The sequence below is a fragment of the Alligator sinensis genome, unplaced genomic scaffold (genome assembly GCF_000455745.1).
Source record: "Alligator sinensis unplaced genomic scaffold, ASM45574v1 scaffold37_1, whole genome shotgun sequence".
NCBI classification, from domain to species: domain Eukaryota; kingdom Metazoa; phylum Chordata; order Crocodylia; family Alligatoridae; genus Alligator; species Alligator sinensis.
This window is the reverse complement of record NW_005841955.1, coordinates 3,221,742-3,240,796: the sequence shown is the minus strand read 5'-3', so window position 1 is coordinate 3,240,796 and position 19,055 is coordinate 3,221,742. Positions and strand designations below refer to the sequence as shown.

The window sequence follows — 19,055 nt, the reverse complement described above, 5'->3', positions numbered from 1 at the left end:
CATGACAAAGTGTGATTGGCCTTGTTGATGGCCTCATTACACTGCTGGCTCATGTTCATCTTGGAGTCAATTATGACTCTAAGTTCCCTCTCTGCCTCTAAGCTGCTGAGAAAGACATTCCCCAACCTATAGGTGTGCTGAGGGTTCCTCCTTCCCAGGTGGAGTACCTTAGGTAGGGCCAAGATTCAGAGTGACTTAGACAATTGCAGGATTGGGCCAAAAAGAATCTCACGAGGTGTAACAAGTACAAGTGCAAAGTCCTGCACTTAGGGCGGAACAATCCCATTCACAAATACAGGCTTGGGGGTTGACTTGCCGGGCAGCAGCTCTGCAGAAAAGGACATGGGGGTTACAGTGGACAATAAGCTGAATATGAGCCAGCAGTGTGCCTTTGTTACCAAGAAGGCTAATGGCATCCTGGGCTGCATTGGTAGGTGCATTGCCAGTAAGTCAAGGGAAGTGATTATTCCCTTCTATTCAGCACTAGTGAGTCCACATCTGGAGTACTGTGTTCAGTTTTGGGGCCCCCACTACAGAAGGGATGTGGAGAAATTGGAGAGAGTCCAGCGGAGGGCAGCAAAAATGGTGAAGGGGCTGGGGGACATAACTTGCAAGGAAAGATTGAGGGAACTGAGCTTATTTAGTTTACAGAAGAGGAGACTGAGAGGGGTCTTAATAGCAGCTTTCAACTATTTGAAGTAGGGTTTGAAAGAGGATGGAGCTAGACTGTTCTCAGTAGTGGCAGATGACAGAACAAGGAGCAACAGTCAAGTTGCAGCCAAAGAAGTTTAGGTTAGATATTAGGAAGAATTTCCTTACTAGGAGGGTAGTGAAACACTGGTACAGGTTACCCAGAGAGGTGGTGGAATCTTCATCCTTGGAGGTTTTCAAGACCTGGCTAGACAAAGCTTTGGATGTGATGATCTAGTTGGGGATGGTCCTGCTTTGAGCAGGGTTTGGACTGGAAGACCTGCTGAGGTCCCTTCCAACCCTAACTTTCTATGATTCTATGAGCAGATCATCCTCTGACTATTCAGACCTCCCTGAAGACATTAGCTCTTCTACAGCTGCTTCAAGCAGCTGATTGGAAAAGTGGCACCGTTTGAAATAAAAGCTGTGGCAAGCAGCTTGCTGGTCCTGCATACCTTTTATGTTGTAGCTATATGTGCCCTTACTTACTTTGCAGGCCTTTGTCACTGGAGTGGGATAAGGAACAGAATCCTGAGAAGAAACGGTGTACTACTGTCCCTGCTTTTGTAGCATGAACTGAATTAATGTAACAATTGGCAATTTGTGTAACACTTTGAAATCTAGCTAATTTATTTGGCTCATTCATTTTTGCTGCACAGAGGTCATCTATGTTTGTATTTGTATTTCACAGCTCAACATTATTTACAACGTGAAGCATTCAGTCACTCATAGAAGGCGCAGATCTGCCCAAAGTCCAGAAGCCTTTGACTTAGATGTTGTTGTAAATGATGAGAAAAATGATATAAATCATTTGACCCTAAATGTGTGTACAAGGTAAGTAACTCATCTACTACTTCTCTGGATCCGTACAGTGTCATATATTACACTGTAATATTTAGGAGGTGCTAAGTGTTACATAGCTGTATGAATGTATTGCTACCCATAATATGGACCCATAATAAGTTTACGTAAAATAAATGAATGATGTCATACAGAGGATCAGTTATTAAACTCAGTAGCAAATGGTTAAATCACCTTCATCTTAATAGAACTGAAGAGATTAATTATCAAGAAATAAATATCATTTGTCATGTCATGTTTTTAGTTGTAATACCTTAGTCGTGGTTTTGTAAAGGTTGGAGTTCTATAGAGACAGTCATATGAAATATGACTGAAATCTGATTGAAGTATGACTTGTAACAGCTGTTGCTCTACTAGCTACAGTCAGTAAGTTACATCTGAGAGCAGTTTTTTGATCAAAGCGAAGTGACTTGGTACTTAGAATACCCATATTCAGTTCCTGGTTATGCAACTAGCCTGCTAGGTGACTGTAAAATGGGAATAAAACACTTTGAGATCAAATGATAAAAGTTGCTGTATATGACGTAGGTGGTATTATTATTACTACTACTACTACTACTACCAAGTAAAGCCAATGACATTTTTGGCAAAATTAATTTTTATTGTAGAATGCTTTTTTTTATCAGAAATTAAAATATTTTGCAGAGCCATATTGATTTCAATAAAAGTCTCACTGAAAACACTCTTGCATAGTATAACTGGGAGATTAGATCACTGGCATTAGATATGACTAGTCTTGGTTCAGTTTATTCCCAGCCTCTGAATGACGTTGAGAAGGGACTTGAACGTGCATTTTCCATATCCCAAGCCAGTATCTAAGGCTATAGAGTGACCATGATGCTCAATCATTTCTACCTTTCCTGAACGGAAATTCTCAGATTTTGATCCAAAAATAGGCATTTCAACACAATATCATATGAAAGATTTCATATGTATTCCAATGCAGAATAGAAAAGGAATTTCAGAACTTCTAAAATTGCCAGAAAAATGAAATTGTCACCCTCCAGTCAGCTTTATTAATAAAATCCACTTGGAACAATTATCAAGAATCCCTTGTGGTGGAAAACAATCTCTGTAAAACATTAATATTAATTCGGAATGCTTAAATAACATTTAAATGTCTCATTTATTCACTTATCTATATATTTTTGTAATTTTATATATTATAGATTTTAAAATATTTATTTAGTGTAATTTTAAGTATTGTCAGCATATTGGACAGGTATTCTTTTATAACATTTGGTGCAAGTTAAATACCATCATATAACAATATTTCAGTATCTCTGACTGCATGCATCTTTCTCTTTGGTGCAATAGGGAAGAACATTACCTTAATAATCTGTTCCTACTCTAATAATTGCCCTACCAAGGTGGTTGTTGGTTTGTTTTTTGAGGGTACAACTTGTAGGCAGTAGTAACACCTAGACATGATTTTTCATCAGAGACATTCAAGGGAAAGGAATCCTGTAACAGAGCAGTCTGTCCCTTTAAGAGGGATTTGTCAATCCAGTTGAGGAATCTCCGTTGTGGGGCATTTGGATAATGATAGAGTGTCCCACTGGGAGCTTAAAACCCTAGAAGAGAGAGCAGATGAGTAGCACACTTTGAGGGAGCAGTTTGCAAGGCGGAGAAAGCAAATTGTGAATTGAACTGCTTGGTGTATGTTGGGGTCAGAGCAAAAAGGATTTCCTTCCCAGTGTCCAAGACAGAATAGTAGGATTGTAGGATTTTGTTTTGCTTGGTTTCTTTGTTTGTAAGAGGGGTGGGAGGCAACCTTTTTGGCAGGTATGCCCCAAATTAGTCCTGCACCCTCCCTGAGTGTCACTTTAATCCCTACTCTGCCCAATTTGCTGCTATGCTTTCTGTCCCTTGCCTTGTACTCCCTGCCCAATCTATTGCTCTGCTTTTGCTTACTGTTCTATCTGCAACTGTCCTGCCTGTCCCCTCCCTGGTCTACTGCGTGCCACACAAAGGCTGCCCATGTCACTTGTGGCATGTGTGCCACAGGTTGGCCACCTCCAGTTTAAAAGTCTGTGTTTGTGTTCTTCAGGGAGCAAAACCCATGTACAGAAACCAGTAGACAAGGAAATCTGCTTGCAAACCCTCAGCACAACTTGACAATAAACAGTTTAACACTGTTGCTGAGTGCACCATCGAGTGACTCCCAATAACTCGGTAAACTCTGCTCTGGAGGGACCATTCTAGAGTTGAAAGGGATGATGAGTCTCCAGGTCTATTCAGTCCTTGCCTGCTGAGTACCCAAGGGTACTAGTTGTGAGCTTTTCTTGTGCTATGACTAGGTGCATACCGGGAACTGAACTGAGCTTGCTTAACTTGCTTCTCATAGACCACCGAACAGCCATTAAATATTAACAGTTGTTGTATTGAGGCCATCAATGAACAGGTGACATAAAGCCTCCATATCCTATTAGTTTATTTTTAGTCGTTGAGTTACAAAATTAAATTGTTTTCTTAATTACTTTGCTGGCTTCTTTTGCTGTTTGGCATGAAATTGAATATACATGCTCTTTAAGGGAAGCATTTCAAGATAGATATTTTATCAGTTTCCTTATTAGATGCATCCTGTTATAGTTAAAGAAAACTGGATAATTCAAAGGGCATTGTGCTTATATATCACTTATTTACATTTTCTCCACCTTTTATGTTTTACAACCAAGGTTAATGGGATGAAAACAATCTTTGTTTTTAAGTTCTGATCTATTCCTATTTCATATTTCCTCTCTTGAAATTTCAGTCTTTGCCCTGTGACATTGTAATCATTTCCCTCCAAACATGACCTTTGCCAAACCATCATTGTTCATCCTGCTTGCTGCTAAATCCCTTCTCCCAGTATGCTTAATTGTTGTCTATTAACATTGTAAACTCTTAGGGGCAAGGACTGTCTTACTGTACAGTGCTTAGCACAATGGGCCTTGAGCCAGGTTTGGGGTGTTTGTGTGATAGTTATACAGCCAAATGCAATGGCAGTATGTAGGAGATTATGATTTCAGTTGGGGAAAAGCCATGAAGGATTTACATGATCTTTAAAGCCAAAGTATTGTTTATGTATACAATTCTAGTAAGAAATCTAGTGAGATAGGCAGTGGACAAGGATGCAACATGCCCTTAAACAGAATGCCTTTTTGATAGATTTTTCCTTGGAGTGTCAAGAGCTCTTTAAATTCTAGCACAAATTTAAGATATACATAAAGGATACGTTTTTGGCTCATCTACATCAGTAGCTTAGGAAGTATCTTTTGACTGGATGTCAGGATTTGTTTTCCCCTGAAGAGTTCCCTTGATTCAGAGCCAGGGATACACCCAGGAAGGAATCCACCTCTTCCCCCTCCTCTGGGGTGCTGAGAGGCACTGTCACCTCTTTTAGTTTGATGGACTTCCATAGCTACTTCAGAAAGGTACATAACCACTAACATCAAAGTCCATCAATTGCAAAACCTCACATGAATGGTGATGGCCTTTTGCTGAAGCACAGATGGGGAAGAATTGTACTTCATTGTGGATGACTAAAGAGCAGCTAGAGCCTTAGTCTGAGTTAACCCAACTAAAATGTACGAGTGATTCTGTTACCTCTTCTGGACACATAAATGCCACCATTAGAGGAAAAGTAGCATGCTTTGAGATATGCAGCTGCCTCCATATTCCTATAATATAGGGGCAGCTATGTTCCAATAGTGGGTAATAGAATCACTCCTACACTTTAGCTGGGTAACTTAGTCTCAGCCTACACTTTGGTTGTCCGCAAAGTGAAATAGGTTTCTGCCCTTAGCAGAACCAGAGCTTGCTTTGCATTATACAAACTCGGTATGTGTCACATGTGATAACTGCCTGAATCTTAAAAATGCATACAAAAAGATTGAAAAATGACATTCAACCCAATCTAAAAATGAAGGCAAGACATTGTTAGTTTAGAATTGTTAACCTCAGGACTCCGAACCAGAAAAAATTCTTACTTGCTTCAACTAGCTTTTCTTTATCCATTAATTGGTCTTGAATAAATGGTAATTAACTGGGTTGCTATGTGCTATCTTCATACTATTGACATTTAAGCCTGTGATGTTTGACTAAATCTGGAGAGATTTGGGGTTACAAAACCTGCAACAGTAGTATAGAAGGACGAACAAAAACTCCTCCCTGCTCTGATAGGATTTCTGCCATTTCCAGGACAGGAGTAACCATATTTGACTGGTTCTGTCCAGAAGTGCTCTCTTCTGAGTCTACTGGCTACATTTGTTTGGTGTCTGCACTCATTTGCTTTCCACTGCAATATTTTTTAGGCTAGAAGAGACTACACAGATCTCAAACCACTGAAATAGTGGACTCAGAACACAGAATTACAGCCCAAGGTTTCCTCAGCCCAATTAAGAGACATGTTTTAATTCTTCAGTCTAATTCTCACATGTTTTAATCATTCTCCTAGACAGTCATCCTGTCCTATGAAAAAGGAAACAGTCTTTCTTTCTTTTTTTGGTAGGGGGTTGTGGGAGCTTGGAGTATGTAACCTCTGGGGGTAAACACGTTTTGCTTGATTTAGGTTACTCATTTGTGTTTTTTGGTGGCACCTAGATTCTCTAGACGGCTTGGATATTTCTGTCTTCTTATTGGTAATTATAACACACACACAATTATATCCAGGTCCAAATCAGTTCCTTGTTTTCAATAGCAGCTACTTCGGCTGAGTGCATCAGCCAGCAGATGGTTTCATTTATTTCTAATTTCATGAGCCAGCCAGTCAGCAATTGTGTTGTATTTCTTTCAGAGTGATATCTGCATTCAATCAACCATACTGCCAGGCTTAATAGCTTTGCTTTGAAAAGCAACTCTTCCCCTTTTCTAAACCATCCAAATCTACAAAGAAATAGTTTACTTTCAACTACTGTCAGGCATTCAAAATGCAGACTGGAGAAACGTTCTGTTCCAGAGTAACTGGTGGCTTACCCCGTGCCACTGAAAGAGCCTTTGCCATCTATTTGATATAAAGAAACACAGTTTTTGCAGGACATGTAAGTGTTTCATGCAAGACAGAAAGCTGTAAATATATTTAGTATAGTCCCATTGTGTACCATGGTAAGTTAGACCCACTCTAGAGTAAGCTTTCTGTTGCAGCATATGAGTCTGACATTGGCAGAAGAGGCTATAATAGGCATTTTCAGGAAAAATGGCAGAATTCAATTTATTACATTTTCTAAACTGGGATGCATAAGATGACTTATAAATTTTCAAATTGGAGTTTGGGGAAGCAGTCTAATAGGGACCCCCTTAAATGAATGATGGACCCTTGTTTAAGAAATATAAAAACAATGACTAGTCTATAGCAGTTTTTCGTAGCCTTTTTTGAACTTGAGGGACCTGTCCATATCTATCATGAATTGAGTGGAATCCAATTTAAAAAACTATATATTACAGTACTTACTTCCTTGCAAAGGGGTTAGGCAATGGGGGTGGTTATCATCTAGGCTGGGACAAACCTGCGCTTAGGGCACAGTTTATACTTTTAAACAAAAAAACACAAGAAAGGAAATATCACAAGATATAGTCTTAGAATACTAGTAACGTATAATTTTGATTTCTGAATGACTTTCACCCAATTATAGTGTTTTCACCTAATTATACTAGCAACGTTTCCATTGGCTTCACTGGGGTTAAGATTACTGTATATTGCCAATAGCAACAATATTCTGATTTGCACAGAGGTAAGCCCAATCCTTGCTAGTGTGGTTGACATTGTTAGGGGGAACGGAGAGAGAAATTTGTTTGTTTGTTTTTTTCAATCTTCAAGTTAGCATAATGTAACAAGATAAAAAGGGTGGAAGCCCCTTCTCTGGGGCTGGAACCATGGTGGGGAAACCCTACAGTTCCAAGGGAACACTCAGGGTAGCCCTGTAATGGGGAAAAACGTATCCACGACAGGCACATCAGCCAGGGGCTGACCCTAGCTGAGCACACCACCTGTGGGGTTCACCAGCTGCCTGTTTTAGTGGCTGGAGCCAGTGCGAGGTGATGATGTTACTGGGGAACGCAGGCTGGCTCAGGTAAAAGCTGGTGGCAGAAGGAACACTGGCGAGCAATAGCCAGGAGGCAGCTGGGTGCTCCTGTCGGTGTGACCAGAGCTACCTTCAGGATGGGACCCAGGACGGGGTCCTGAAGAGGGGTCTGCTCCACAGCCAGAGCGGCGATTGGCACCCAGACCAGGATGAACACTAAGGGATGGACTGCTGCAACTTTGTGGGAGCCGCCCACTTCTGAATAAAACAAGAAGACATGGTGAGCGAGTACCAAGGGTCTCTCTGGGGAGGTGATGTGCGATCAGTGAAAGTGCCTGAGGGGAAATCAGAGGTGGAATAAGAACAACTGATCCTGAGCCACTTGGGAGCGACTGCATGAAGCCCAGCCGGTACAAAGTGGTGCATTGGTCGGAAACCCTGAAAAGGACCTGGCCAGAAGTGACCCTGTCACAATGCAGCTGGCAATGATGACAAACCCAGATCTGTTAGGGCAGACCCTGCAGGCGCTAACTCAGATTCTCGATGTTCAGCAGCAGCAGGTGGCCTTACAGCAGGACTGGCTGCAACATAACCTTGCCTTTTTTAAAATGCCCCAGATGACCCAGGAAGATGACCCATAGGCTTATATTGAAGCATTCAAGCACAGTGCAATACAGGCCAGGCTGGACACAGTATACTGGGCAAGCCAACTCAGGACCTTAGTCGTGGGTAAGGCACAGGCTGCATACAGGGCCATGCCCCGAGGCAAAGCTCACAACTATGAGTGAGTTAAGACGGCCATGTTATACAGCCTGGAGATTACCCCCCAATATTACAGGCGGCTATTCTGGGCCAAGAAAAGCCATGACGAATGATGTCCACAAATCCTGTTACAGCTCCTTAGAGATCTCATGAACAAGTGGGTGAGGCCCTCCGTGTATGATCAGGATGCGCTCGCAGACCAAATTCTCCTAGAGCAGTTCCTGGGTGACTTAGAGGACCGTATCCAGCATTGGGTCTGGTGGCACTTGCCACAGAATTGCAAGGAGGCATCTGAGGCTGGCTAAGGCCTTTGCCATCTCAGAAGGGGAATACGGCCAGGAGTGGCCTACCCCGAGGCCGGGGAGCAGCGAGAGGGGGACAAAAGTTGGCCTCTCAGCAAGGCGAGGCCAAGAGAAACTGTTTGCTTTTGGTGTGGTAAGACTGGCCATTTCTCTAAAGACTGCCGGGGCGGGTCAGTAGAACGGTAGAGACCCAAAGTTCTACTTCGGGGCCTTAGGGACAACAGGATGAAATCTCAGCCAATGGAAGCGATAGACTACAGGTATGCAGTCAGAGGGGAAAACGCTGTGTGGAGTTGCCTGTTTGTCATGGCATGGGTGGAAGGCTGTCCGATGCAAGCAGTTTTGGACTCTGGGTGCACCCAGTCCTTGGCCCGAGGAGATCTAGTCCCCTTGTGAGCAACTTGTCAGTTCTTCTCGATGAGGATGTCGGTGAAGCCAAGCAGTTGGAGTGTCGTTGGGTCCACCTACAGGTTATGGAACACCAGGGTAAGCATCAGATCAGAATAGCTGCCCCGACTTGGATGTGAGATGCTGCTCAGGCACAACTGGACCCCCATATGTGACATCCTGGACTGGGACAGGATGTGGAGACTGGGCAATGGCACCACAGGAGTAGCGAAGGGTGGATAGGGGAGTTCAAAGAAGGTGAAAAGTCTTAACAACATGGAAGGGATTGACCTGTGTGATGCAGTAAGTGGAGCGCAGTTCTGGAGCACCCAAGAAGAAGACGAGGAACTCTGCCCGATCCATGAGAGATTAGCTATGCAGGAGGACACTTGGTTGGGGCCCTCATCTGAAACCCACCAATACAAGGTAAAATACTGATTACTGTACTGGGTCAGGGTGGGCTGGGAGGTCGGGCAGGAAGGGGCTCAGTTGGTCATCCCCACCCCATTCCAGCGGCTGGTCTGGCAGCTGGCCCACGCCACACCCATGGGCAGGCATTTAGGATGCAATAAGATGATAGCCTGAGTGACCCGATGGTTCTTCTGGCCTGGGCTGATAGAGAAAGTCTCCCGCATGTACATGTCCTGCTCTGCATGCCAGAAAATGAGGGATGACTGCCTGGTGCGGGCCCTGTTGCAGCCATTGCCTGTCATGGATGCACCCTTCTCTAGAATCACCATGGATGTCATAGGCCTGCTCCTGAAGAGCACTGCAGGACACCAATATATCCTGGTGTTCATCAGCTATGCCACGTGGTACCCAAAGGGTGTTCCCCTCCACACAGTGACAGCACTGCAGGTGGCTGAAGAACTAATAAAAAAGATATCACAGATAGCATCTCCTTGGGGATTCCTAATGGACCAGGGGAGGTCATGTCCGGGTTGCTATGGTCTGTGTGCCAGATGTTGGGCATAAAACAGCTAAAAACTTCCATGTACCACCCACAGACAAATGGTCTTGTAGAGTCCTTAAACAGCATGCGAAAATGAGTGTTACACTGTAGCATACAGAAGGATCCATGCAAGTGGGACCTCCTCCTACCCCTATTATTGTTCGCAGTTCAAGATTCATCACAGCATTCCTTGAAATATTCTCTCTTTGAGCTGGTGTTGGGCCATAGCCCTCGGTGACCCCTCCAGGCCTTGAGGGATGAGTGGGAACAGCCAAGAGACGAGGTGGGCATCACAGACACCTACCGCCAGAAATTCGGGTGATGCTTACAGAAGGCATGAAATCTAGTCCATGAAAACCTTGAAGAAGTGCAACAGTGTCAAAGAGCCAAAATGTGGGAGTTCAGGGAGGGACAAAAGGTACTGGTCTTGCTACTAACCTCCACTAGTAAACGCCTTACCCAGTGGCAGGGGCCTTTTGAAATAATCTGCAGGGTGGAACCCATGGATTATGAAGTCCACCAACCCGGACACAGATGGGAAAGACAGATTTATCATGTAAAACTTCTTAAAGAATGGCAGGAACCCAAAGGATATGGGTCATGTTTACTGAAAGCGAGGTGGAGGATTTGGAGCCCCAGAGTTGTGCTTGGGGAGAGCCCAAGGTCTGGGTGGAAGACCCCGTCCAAGTTGGTGCAGAGCTGTCACCACTCCAAAAGGCTGAGATGGCCTTAGTGAGGGGCTTTAAAGACATCTAGGATGAGCTGGGCTGGGTCTGGGGTGCTCAGCACATGATCCATACGCCCACAGGAGCCATGGTGAGGAAGAGATGGCGTCGCGTGCCCCATCACCTCCACAAGGAAGTCTGCAGGGAGATTGGGGAGTATGTTGGACCAAGGGATAATATGGCCTTCCTGAAGTCTGTGGCGAAGCCCTTTGGTTCCCATCCCAAAACCTGATGGCACTGTAAGATTACGTATAGAACATAGGAGGCTAAAGGAAATAGTGGTCTTTGATGCCTTTCTGATGCCCCATGTGGCCGAGCTACTGGAACACATTGGAAACACATTACATCACCATGCTTAACCTATCAAAGGGGTATTGACAAATATCAGTGGCCCACCAGGATCATGCTAAAACCACGTTTGGAACTCCTTGGGGCCTCTATGAGTTCGTATGGATGTCCTTTGGGCTCCATGGAGCAGCTGCCACCTTCCAGTACTTCATAGACTGGCTGTTGGTGCCCCATGTTCAATATGCGGCAGCCTACATCGATGACATCATCCGTTTTACATGAACCTGGGACCAGCATAAGTGGGCATTGCAAGTTGTACTGATGGAGCTAAGAAAGGCAGGGATGATGGCCAACTCCCCCAAAATATGCACTCACTAAAAAGGAGATGAAATACCTAGGATTCTTGGTTGGATGTGGCATCATTAGACCTTTAGCAGACAAAGTGGAGGCCATCAAGAAGCTTCAGATGCCACATAATTACAGACAACTTTGGTCCTTCCTATGACTAACCAACTATTACCGGCACCATGTACCCCACTTTTCAGAATTGGTGGCCCTGCTAATGGGAGTGTTAAAGGACAGACGGTTGGGACCGATTAAGTGAACCACCGAGATGACTTGTAATTTCAGCCTTCTTAAGGAGGCTCTGTGTAACTTTGTATTAACACACGCTCTAAATTTTTATAAAACTTTTATTTTACAGGTGGATGCTGCAGTCAGTGATCAGGGCAGTACTAACCCAAGATAATGCGGGCATTGAAAGACTGGTGGCATACGCCAGCCGTAAACTCCTTCTGGCAGAGACATAGTTCACCACCATAGAGCGAGAATGTCTGGCAATCCACTGAGCCGTAGACCACTTCCCCTACTACCTCATGGGTTAGGAGTTTAAACTGGTCACAGACCATGTCCTCTTCCAGTGGCTGAGCTGGGCCAAGACGGGCAACACCAGGACAATGAGATGGGCACTCGCCCTACAGCCCTTTAAGTTTCAGATAATACACCATCCGCGGAAAGCTAACACAGTGGCGGATTTCCTGTCTAGGTATGGAAGTGAGACTCAGCCTCCAGGGACCGATGATGATCCTAAGAAGAATGAGACCTCACACACACTCCAAGGCAACTTAAGGTGGGGGATGTGTAACAGGGCTGCAAGAGAAAAAGGATGGAAACCCCTTCTCTGGGGCCAGAACTGCAGCAGGGAAACCCCACGGTCCTGGGGGAACACGCAGGGTAGAACCGTAATGGCGAAAAACTTAGCCATGGCAGGCATGCTGGCTGGGAGCTGACCCCAGCTGAGCAAACTGCCCATGTGGTTCACCAGCTGCCTGTTTACGCAGCTGGAGCCGGTGCAAGGTGATGATATCATCGGGGAATGCCAGCTGGCTCAGATAAAAGCTGGTGAGCAATAGCCAGGAGGCAGCTGGGTGCTTCCTCCGGCATGACCAGAACTACCTTCAGGGTGGGAACCAGGATGGGGTCATGAAGAGAGTTCTGCTTCATAGTCAGAGCAGCAATTGGCACCTGGATCGGGAAGGACGCCGAGGGACCAACTCCTGTAATACACAGGACGCATGAGTAGGGAGTCAGAGTCATGACTCCCTGACACTTTAAGCTATTCTTTTTTTCTTCTTCATTTTGATTGCCCCATGGCTTGGAGGACAGCCGCACCCTTCACTCCTGGGGCTGAGGAACCAAGGGTCCTTGGAGACCCAGAAAGCTGATAAGGCTGCCCAGGGGCCAGTAGGCACACGGTCCCAGGTGAGGGATGAGACTGATGGGTATAACCTAGGCCTGTGTCAATTGTACAAAAACAAAGGACTGTTGTCAGGTAGGTGGCTTGTAGACAGAACGCCGCATTCAGGCCTTTATACTTGAGGCCCAGATCAGGGTCTAGCCACTAGGCTCGGCATCCGAAGTGTCCAGGTTGACCAACACGAGACTGAATCCAGCTAGTTGGCACATGGAAGGGCTATAGGGGAGGTGGAGCCCCAGGAACATCTGCTGATGATACTTCCCAGAAACTCCCAACTTTGTGGGAGCCTCCCACTCCTGAATAAAACAAGATGTGGTGGGCAAGTACCAGGGGTCTCTCTGGGGAGGTGACATGCAATCAGCGAAGGTGCCTGAGGGAAATCAGAGGCGGGATAAGAGCAATGAATCCTGAGCCACTCAAGAATGGCTGCACGAAACCCAGCAGGTACACATAACAATTTAGAAAGGCATGACTGTGTTTTTTATTAATTTCCCAAATATTATGCCTTCTATATAATAATATGGAGTTTTAACAGATAGTGTATTTTATTTTAATGGAATGATATTGGTTTTCTGTTAACATTTTCTTGTGTCTAATTTTAAGGTATTTGGGGTCCAGTGCATCTCCCAAAAGTGGTATGGCCCTCATGGAAGTTGGCATGCTTAGTGGCTTCTCTGCATTACCAGATTTCATTTCATTACATGATCCAATTAAGAAGGTAGAAAAGGACAATGGGAAAGTCAGCCTATACTTAGATTCTGTAAGTTGGACAAACAAGAAAATGCATTTGTAATGACACATATTAAATTCAATTCACAGTAGCTGTTCAATTTCAAGTCAGTACCTTTTATGCAAATTGTAATTACATCCTCTAAAGCAGGAGTAGGCAAAATACTGCCTGCAGGCCAGGTGAAGCCCACCAGGTAATTTAATCCTGCCTGTGGGCATCCACCGATTAATTATACCCTGCCCAGCCCACACACCTCACTCTCACCCTCATGCGCGAAAGGACCCTGGCCCAGCCACACAGCTTCTGGGCGGGGCTGCTCCTGCCACTGCTGCAGTTGCCAGGGTACCTGCCCAGCTTCCCTGGCTTCCAGTGGCTCCCTCTCATCTCCCTGCTGTAGCGCTTGCAGGTGGGGAAGTGGCAGGGACTGGGGTGGGGGGGAGTTGCATATGGGCAGAGGCAGGGAGCATGGGGCTGCGACTGATGGGAGCAAGCAGCCCATGCCTAGCCAGGGTAGTGATGTGTGGAGCTCAGGTGGTCAGGATGTGGGTGTGAGGGAGGGTGGGAATCCCCCACACAGTCCCCTCATGTACTCCCCCCCCCATGGTGCACAGTGCCTGCTGCTAGTGGTGGCAGCAGGAGGTGGGGGGGGCCCTGGGGTGCTTGTGGCCCACGCAGGTGCTGCTGCCCGGCAGCATGTGGCTCCAGCAACAGCTGTATGTGGTGGCAAGGAGTGCAGCCAGGCTGGCCTGCTTTTATCATGTGGGGCTCCTCGCAGCGCATATGCAGCTCCCAGCACTTGCACACCATCGTGGGGAAGGCCCCACGTACTGGAGCTGGCTGCCTTCCCCACTCCCTGCGGCCACATGCAGCTGCCAGGACTCCACTAGAAGTGGCAGGGAACCCTGCTTCCTGCTTCCATGAGAGCAGGGAAAGCAGCCAGCCCCAGTGTGCGGGGCTTCCCCACAGTGGCATGCAAGTGCCAGGAGCTGCATATGCACCACAGGCAGCCCCATGCTACAGAGGCAACCCAGCCTGGCTATGTTCCTTGCTGCCACATGCAGCTCTGGCCAGAGTCATGTACCACTGTGCGGCAGTACCTGTGTAGGTCATGAGTGCCCACCCGCTGCCGACAGTGGGGGCTGTGCGCCATGAGGGGGGAGTGTGTGTGGGGGATCCCTACATCCCCCCCACCCTCCCTCACCCCACAAACCCCACACACTCTCATCCTGCCTCCACAACCCCCCTGCACATACATACATCCCACAACGTACCCTTTGCCCCTCTACACACACACAGCCACACCCTCTCACAACCCCCGCCACACACACCACCACTCCCCAATGACACACTTCCCCACACACAATTTACAGGTGTAAGACTTTATTTCTGAACTATTATGCAATCACTTCTATATACATGACACAAGCACAACTCCCGACAAAAATATTTTTGTAATAAAATTAAAATATGTTATAGTAGGTGTTTGACTTTTAGTGTATAATTTGTTCTTTTTTCTGGTTGAAAGATGCCCCCCTCTCCCCCCCTCCTGGGTTTAGGGGGTGGGACTTCCCCAAGATGGTGACCAGGGAGCAGGGCACCTGTCAAGGGTTGGGGCTACCCATGCAGCCCTCGGCAGCTCACCAAAATTCATTAGGCATCCCCCTAGCCAAAATAATTGCCCACCACTGCTCTAAGGAGTCTATTAACATTCAGTACTCACAAAATGTGATCATACTTTTGTCAACCATTAGGTTGTTTGTATAGGTAAAGTCTATTTATGTTAATAAGCATTTGATGGATGAGCACTTCATAAATAGTCTGCCTATTTATGCATAATTTTAAGTGGTCTGTGATTTGTCAAAATTTCCATTGAGATCAGGTTAACGACCTAAATCCAGACCCTGGTATTTAATGTGATACACTAGCAGCTCATTTAATTTCCATCCCAGCCCTTGGCCTCACTATTTCTAGATTTCTCACAGCTTTTTCTTGTATTTTCCTAGCTAAATGAAACACAGGTTTGTGTGGATATTCCTGCTGTGAGAGACTTCAAAGTAGCAAATACTCAAGGTGCCTCAGTGATTATAGTGGATTACTATGAACCAAGTAAGTGTCATTCATTCTTAATAGATCATGGTGATTCACAAACTAAAAAAGGGAATTACTGTATTTCTGAAAGTAAGCAACAAAGATTTTTAATAAAGAAAAAGCCACATTGCACTGAGAAGTCACTCAATACTTTTTCAGTGGCACAGAAAGTTTATTGGATAGTAACCTGAAAACATCTTGAGAGTTATATAATGAAAAATGGCATTATCTCCTCTACATTATTTTTGTCTTAGTGGGTTGGTTCCTCAGCTGTAAATTGTCATAACTTCATTAAAGCCAATATATACCAGCTGAGAACTTGGCCCAGAATGTTTCCAAAATTACCAAAATGAGGCATGAGCTCTATTGTGGTTCCTATTTAATGATCATCTTTCAAGTAGCTGTTTCACCTGTTTCATATTTAAATTAAGAGTCCTGTAGAGGAGAGGGTGTCAGTAGTATGTTTTCAACAGTTATGTAAAAAGATATATATTCAAAAATATTTCCAAAGTTTTTCTTAAGAAGGGAATGTGTTTTAGAGAAATTCCTTAGTATACAATGATGCATTTGACATATGTGCTCTAAAATTTTCTGTCACCACAGTTGCTTACAGAAGATAGGTGTATGTGTATATAAGTTAGGAATAGTCTGATCAGATCCTTCACTAACTTGCTTCATTGCTTCTATACCAGGGCTTGGAGGAGTCTGGGGAGTCCTTGTTCCATGGTTGTGTCAAAGAATGTTTTATTTATAGATGTCTAGGAAACTGAATTTCAGTTCAACAAGAAATTTCATGCTTTTGGAAAATATTTTATTCCAAGTTGGGATAAAAATCCAAACCTTTAGAATTTTTTGATAATATGAAATGATTTAGGATATTTTATACAAATTTGCAGTAGAGTTTGTTTTGAAGATACCAGAATGTTTTTACATTGGGAATGCTTTGATGTTTCTGAACCAAAATCTACTTCCTGAGTTCCCAGGCTGCCTGGCTGTGAGGCAGCATGCCAGGTGAGCTTCTCAGAAAGTGGGAGCCTGGAAGCCCCAGATGCATCATGTGAACAGCTCTCCGGGGTTCCCAGATAGCTCAGCAGACTGGTTGTGTGGGGTGTAGGGAGATAGGATAAACGGACAAGCAGGAAGGAAACACATTCCTACGGGATATCCATTTCAACAAGTTAGGCAAATTCAACCAAAAACAAGTGCCTGACTAGATCTAGTTTTATCATTATGAATTCAAATTCTTATAAGTGTTAGTTAGTATATTTCTATGCTGATAGAAAGAAAACACAAAAATGGGACAAAGATTAATTTTAAAATCTAAAATACATTTGTCTTTGTACTGGTTGGCATTTGACCTTAAGTGTATCCAGTTAAAGATACTTTCCCCGTGACGTTAAATATGTTTAAGATCTTCCTCTTTTTGCCATATACATTTGTAAGGTGTTGGGGTTTTTTTGTTAAGCATTGTCCAGGTTCTGATGATGGATTTATATAAAGAACATAGTTTTCTTTCTGAGGATTGGATTTGTCAGATAGTAGTCATGTCATGTTTCAGAGGTTTAGTTCATCACACCTACTTGGTTTAAGAAAGAGATGTAGAGTATATATCAAGCTTGTATGAAAATACAGACTAAATATTTGTTAGACAATTTTCATTATGATCATAAGCTAATGCTTATTAACTTTTCTGAACAGGAAGAAAAGCAGTAAGAAGCTATAATTCTGAAGTGATGCAGAAGTTGTCATCTTGTGTCTTCTGTGAAAGTGACTGCAATCTTTGTGAAAAAAAATCCACTGATGGTGCTCAAGGATTGCTCCTGCACTCAGAGACTTTCCTTTTCTGCATATTGCTCACAATCCTTGTAAACTTGCTGTAAAGCTGGCTGGTGTAAGAGGATACTACTTATATTGCACTTCTAAGGTTTGCATAAATTACCCAAAGAAAGTTTTATATTCCAAGGGGCTAATCCTTTTCCAGTGATGTCAGTGACAAAACTCCTGCTGTGTACAGCAAGAGCAGGATTGGACCCATACTTTAAGCTCCTGGCTGTGCCAGAAAATGTTCTTAATATTTCTATTGGAAAATATTAATGTGCCTTTTTAAATGTTAGTTTCATATTGAAGTTATTTTCTAAAGAAACGCAGAATAAGATTTATTGAGCAAACAGTTATGGCTAAGTTTATATTTTCTAACTGTTCCTTCTTTCTTCTCAGCCTAGTTTTTTGATTTGCTTACTGTTATGGTTTTATGTTTAAAAATAAAGAAAATTATGTTTATTTTATAGAGCTGTGCTGAAAAACCACCTACTCCTCAACTTCTCAGTTAGGCTGTTAGTAAGCAAAAGTGTGGTGGACTATTTCTGCAAACAAAAGGCACTTAACATAACACTAATTTCCATTGTCCTTGTTCCTGAGTGAATAATAGGAGCAATAAGTGGAGCTGGCTGCAAAGTGGTTTTGAGAGCTAGGGGGTAATGTGTACTCATAAGTAGCTGAGTAGTCCAGAACACTTTTATATTTTTTTATAATTACAAATTAAGTAACTTTTTGCGAACTGGATATGTTTAAAAATAAGCTGTTGAAAGGTTTAAGGACTTTTCCATACTTTTTACACTGCAAGGTGCTTTTGAATACTACACTTACCCCACATGGAAACAGATGCCTGAGTTGCAACAGAGTTTGTCATTCCAGGGCCGGCATGGTTAGCCATCTTCGGACCCACAGATAAGCCAATCATGGAAGACAATCATCCTTGACTGTGAGGGATTGCTGAAGAAGATTATTTAATATTTGCTATTATGTCTCTCTCTTTTTTTAAAGCAACCAAAATGCTGAGATTTTCATTTGTTAAAAATATAGTGCAATTGTAGCTGTGATAGAACCTAACAGACACAGAAATTTTAAGTCTACCACATAGCCTTCATTCACATAGCTGTATGTTTTGTGTTTTGAATGTGTGTAATTATTTGGTAGTCAGTGTGATTTTTTTTTTTTTTTTGGAGTATTGTATATTTTCATCCAAGCTCTGCTTTTGCACTTAAACATATGGCTTATATGCTTATCTATACTTTTGGTTAAACAGGTAATTAATTCACAGCAACACTGTGTGAAGAGATACAAGGATTTCTGCCTTGGTTTTTGTTTAATACTGAGAGTTTCCTTGTAGTCAAGATATAGTCTAGGGATTTTAAGGACCTGTTCTAAGGGTACATATATAAAACAAATGTTTAGGATATTTTTTAACTTTTGGGTCTTATTCTCTTACTTTTATTCAGGTAATCAGAGCTCCCAGCCAGTGGTGCATAGTGGAGCCCTTGACTCCAGCTGCACCCCAAAGGCTGGGAGCCCGGATCTGTCGCTGCTTCCAGCTGAGCAGGAGTATCAGAGCCAAGGTCTCTGATGCACCTCTGTAGCTGGGAGTGACAGCTGATCGTGGCTTCATGTCAGTTTTCTTCAATTTAGTCAAAATTTTAGGAACATAGAGCATGCATACTTTGGCTTCTTTTGTA

General features: G+C 43.8%; 1 protein-coding gene across 1 annotated transcript in view; it reads left to right on the top strand.

The window, feature by feature from the left end:
- The window catches only part of CD109 (CD109 molecule), a 152,151-nt gene extending 133,377 nt beyond the window's left edge, over positions 1-18,774 (top strand). Inside the window, exons 32-35 of the mRNA XM_014518445.2 lie at positions 1,382-1,524; positions 13,329-13,485; positions 15,459-15,561; positions 17,242-18,774. Coding sequence (XP_014373931.2) covers positions 1,382-1,524; positions 13,329-13,485; positions 15,459-15,561; positions 17,242-17,423 — 585 coding nt within the window. The 3' untranslated portion in view covers positions 17,424-18,774. The remainder of the gene's footprint in view (positions 1-1,381; positions 1,525-13,328; positions 13,486-15,458; positions 15,562-17,241) is intronic.
- The last annotated feature ends 281 nt before the right edge of the window (positions 18,775-19,055 follow it).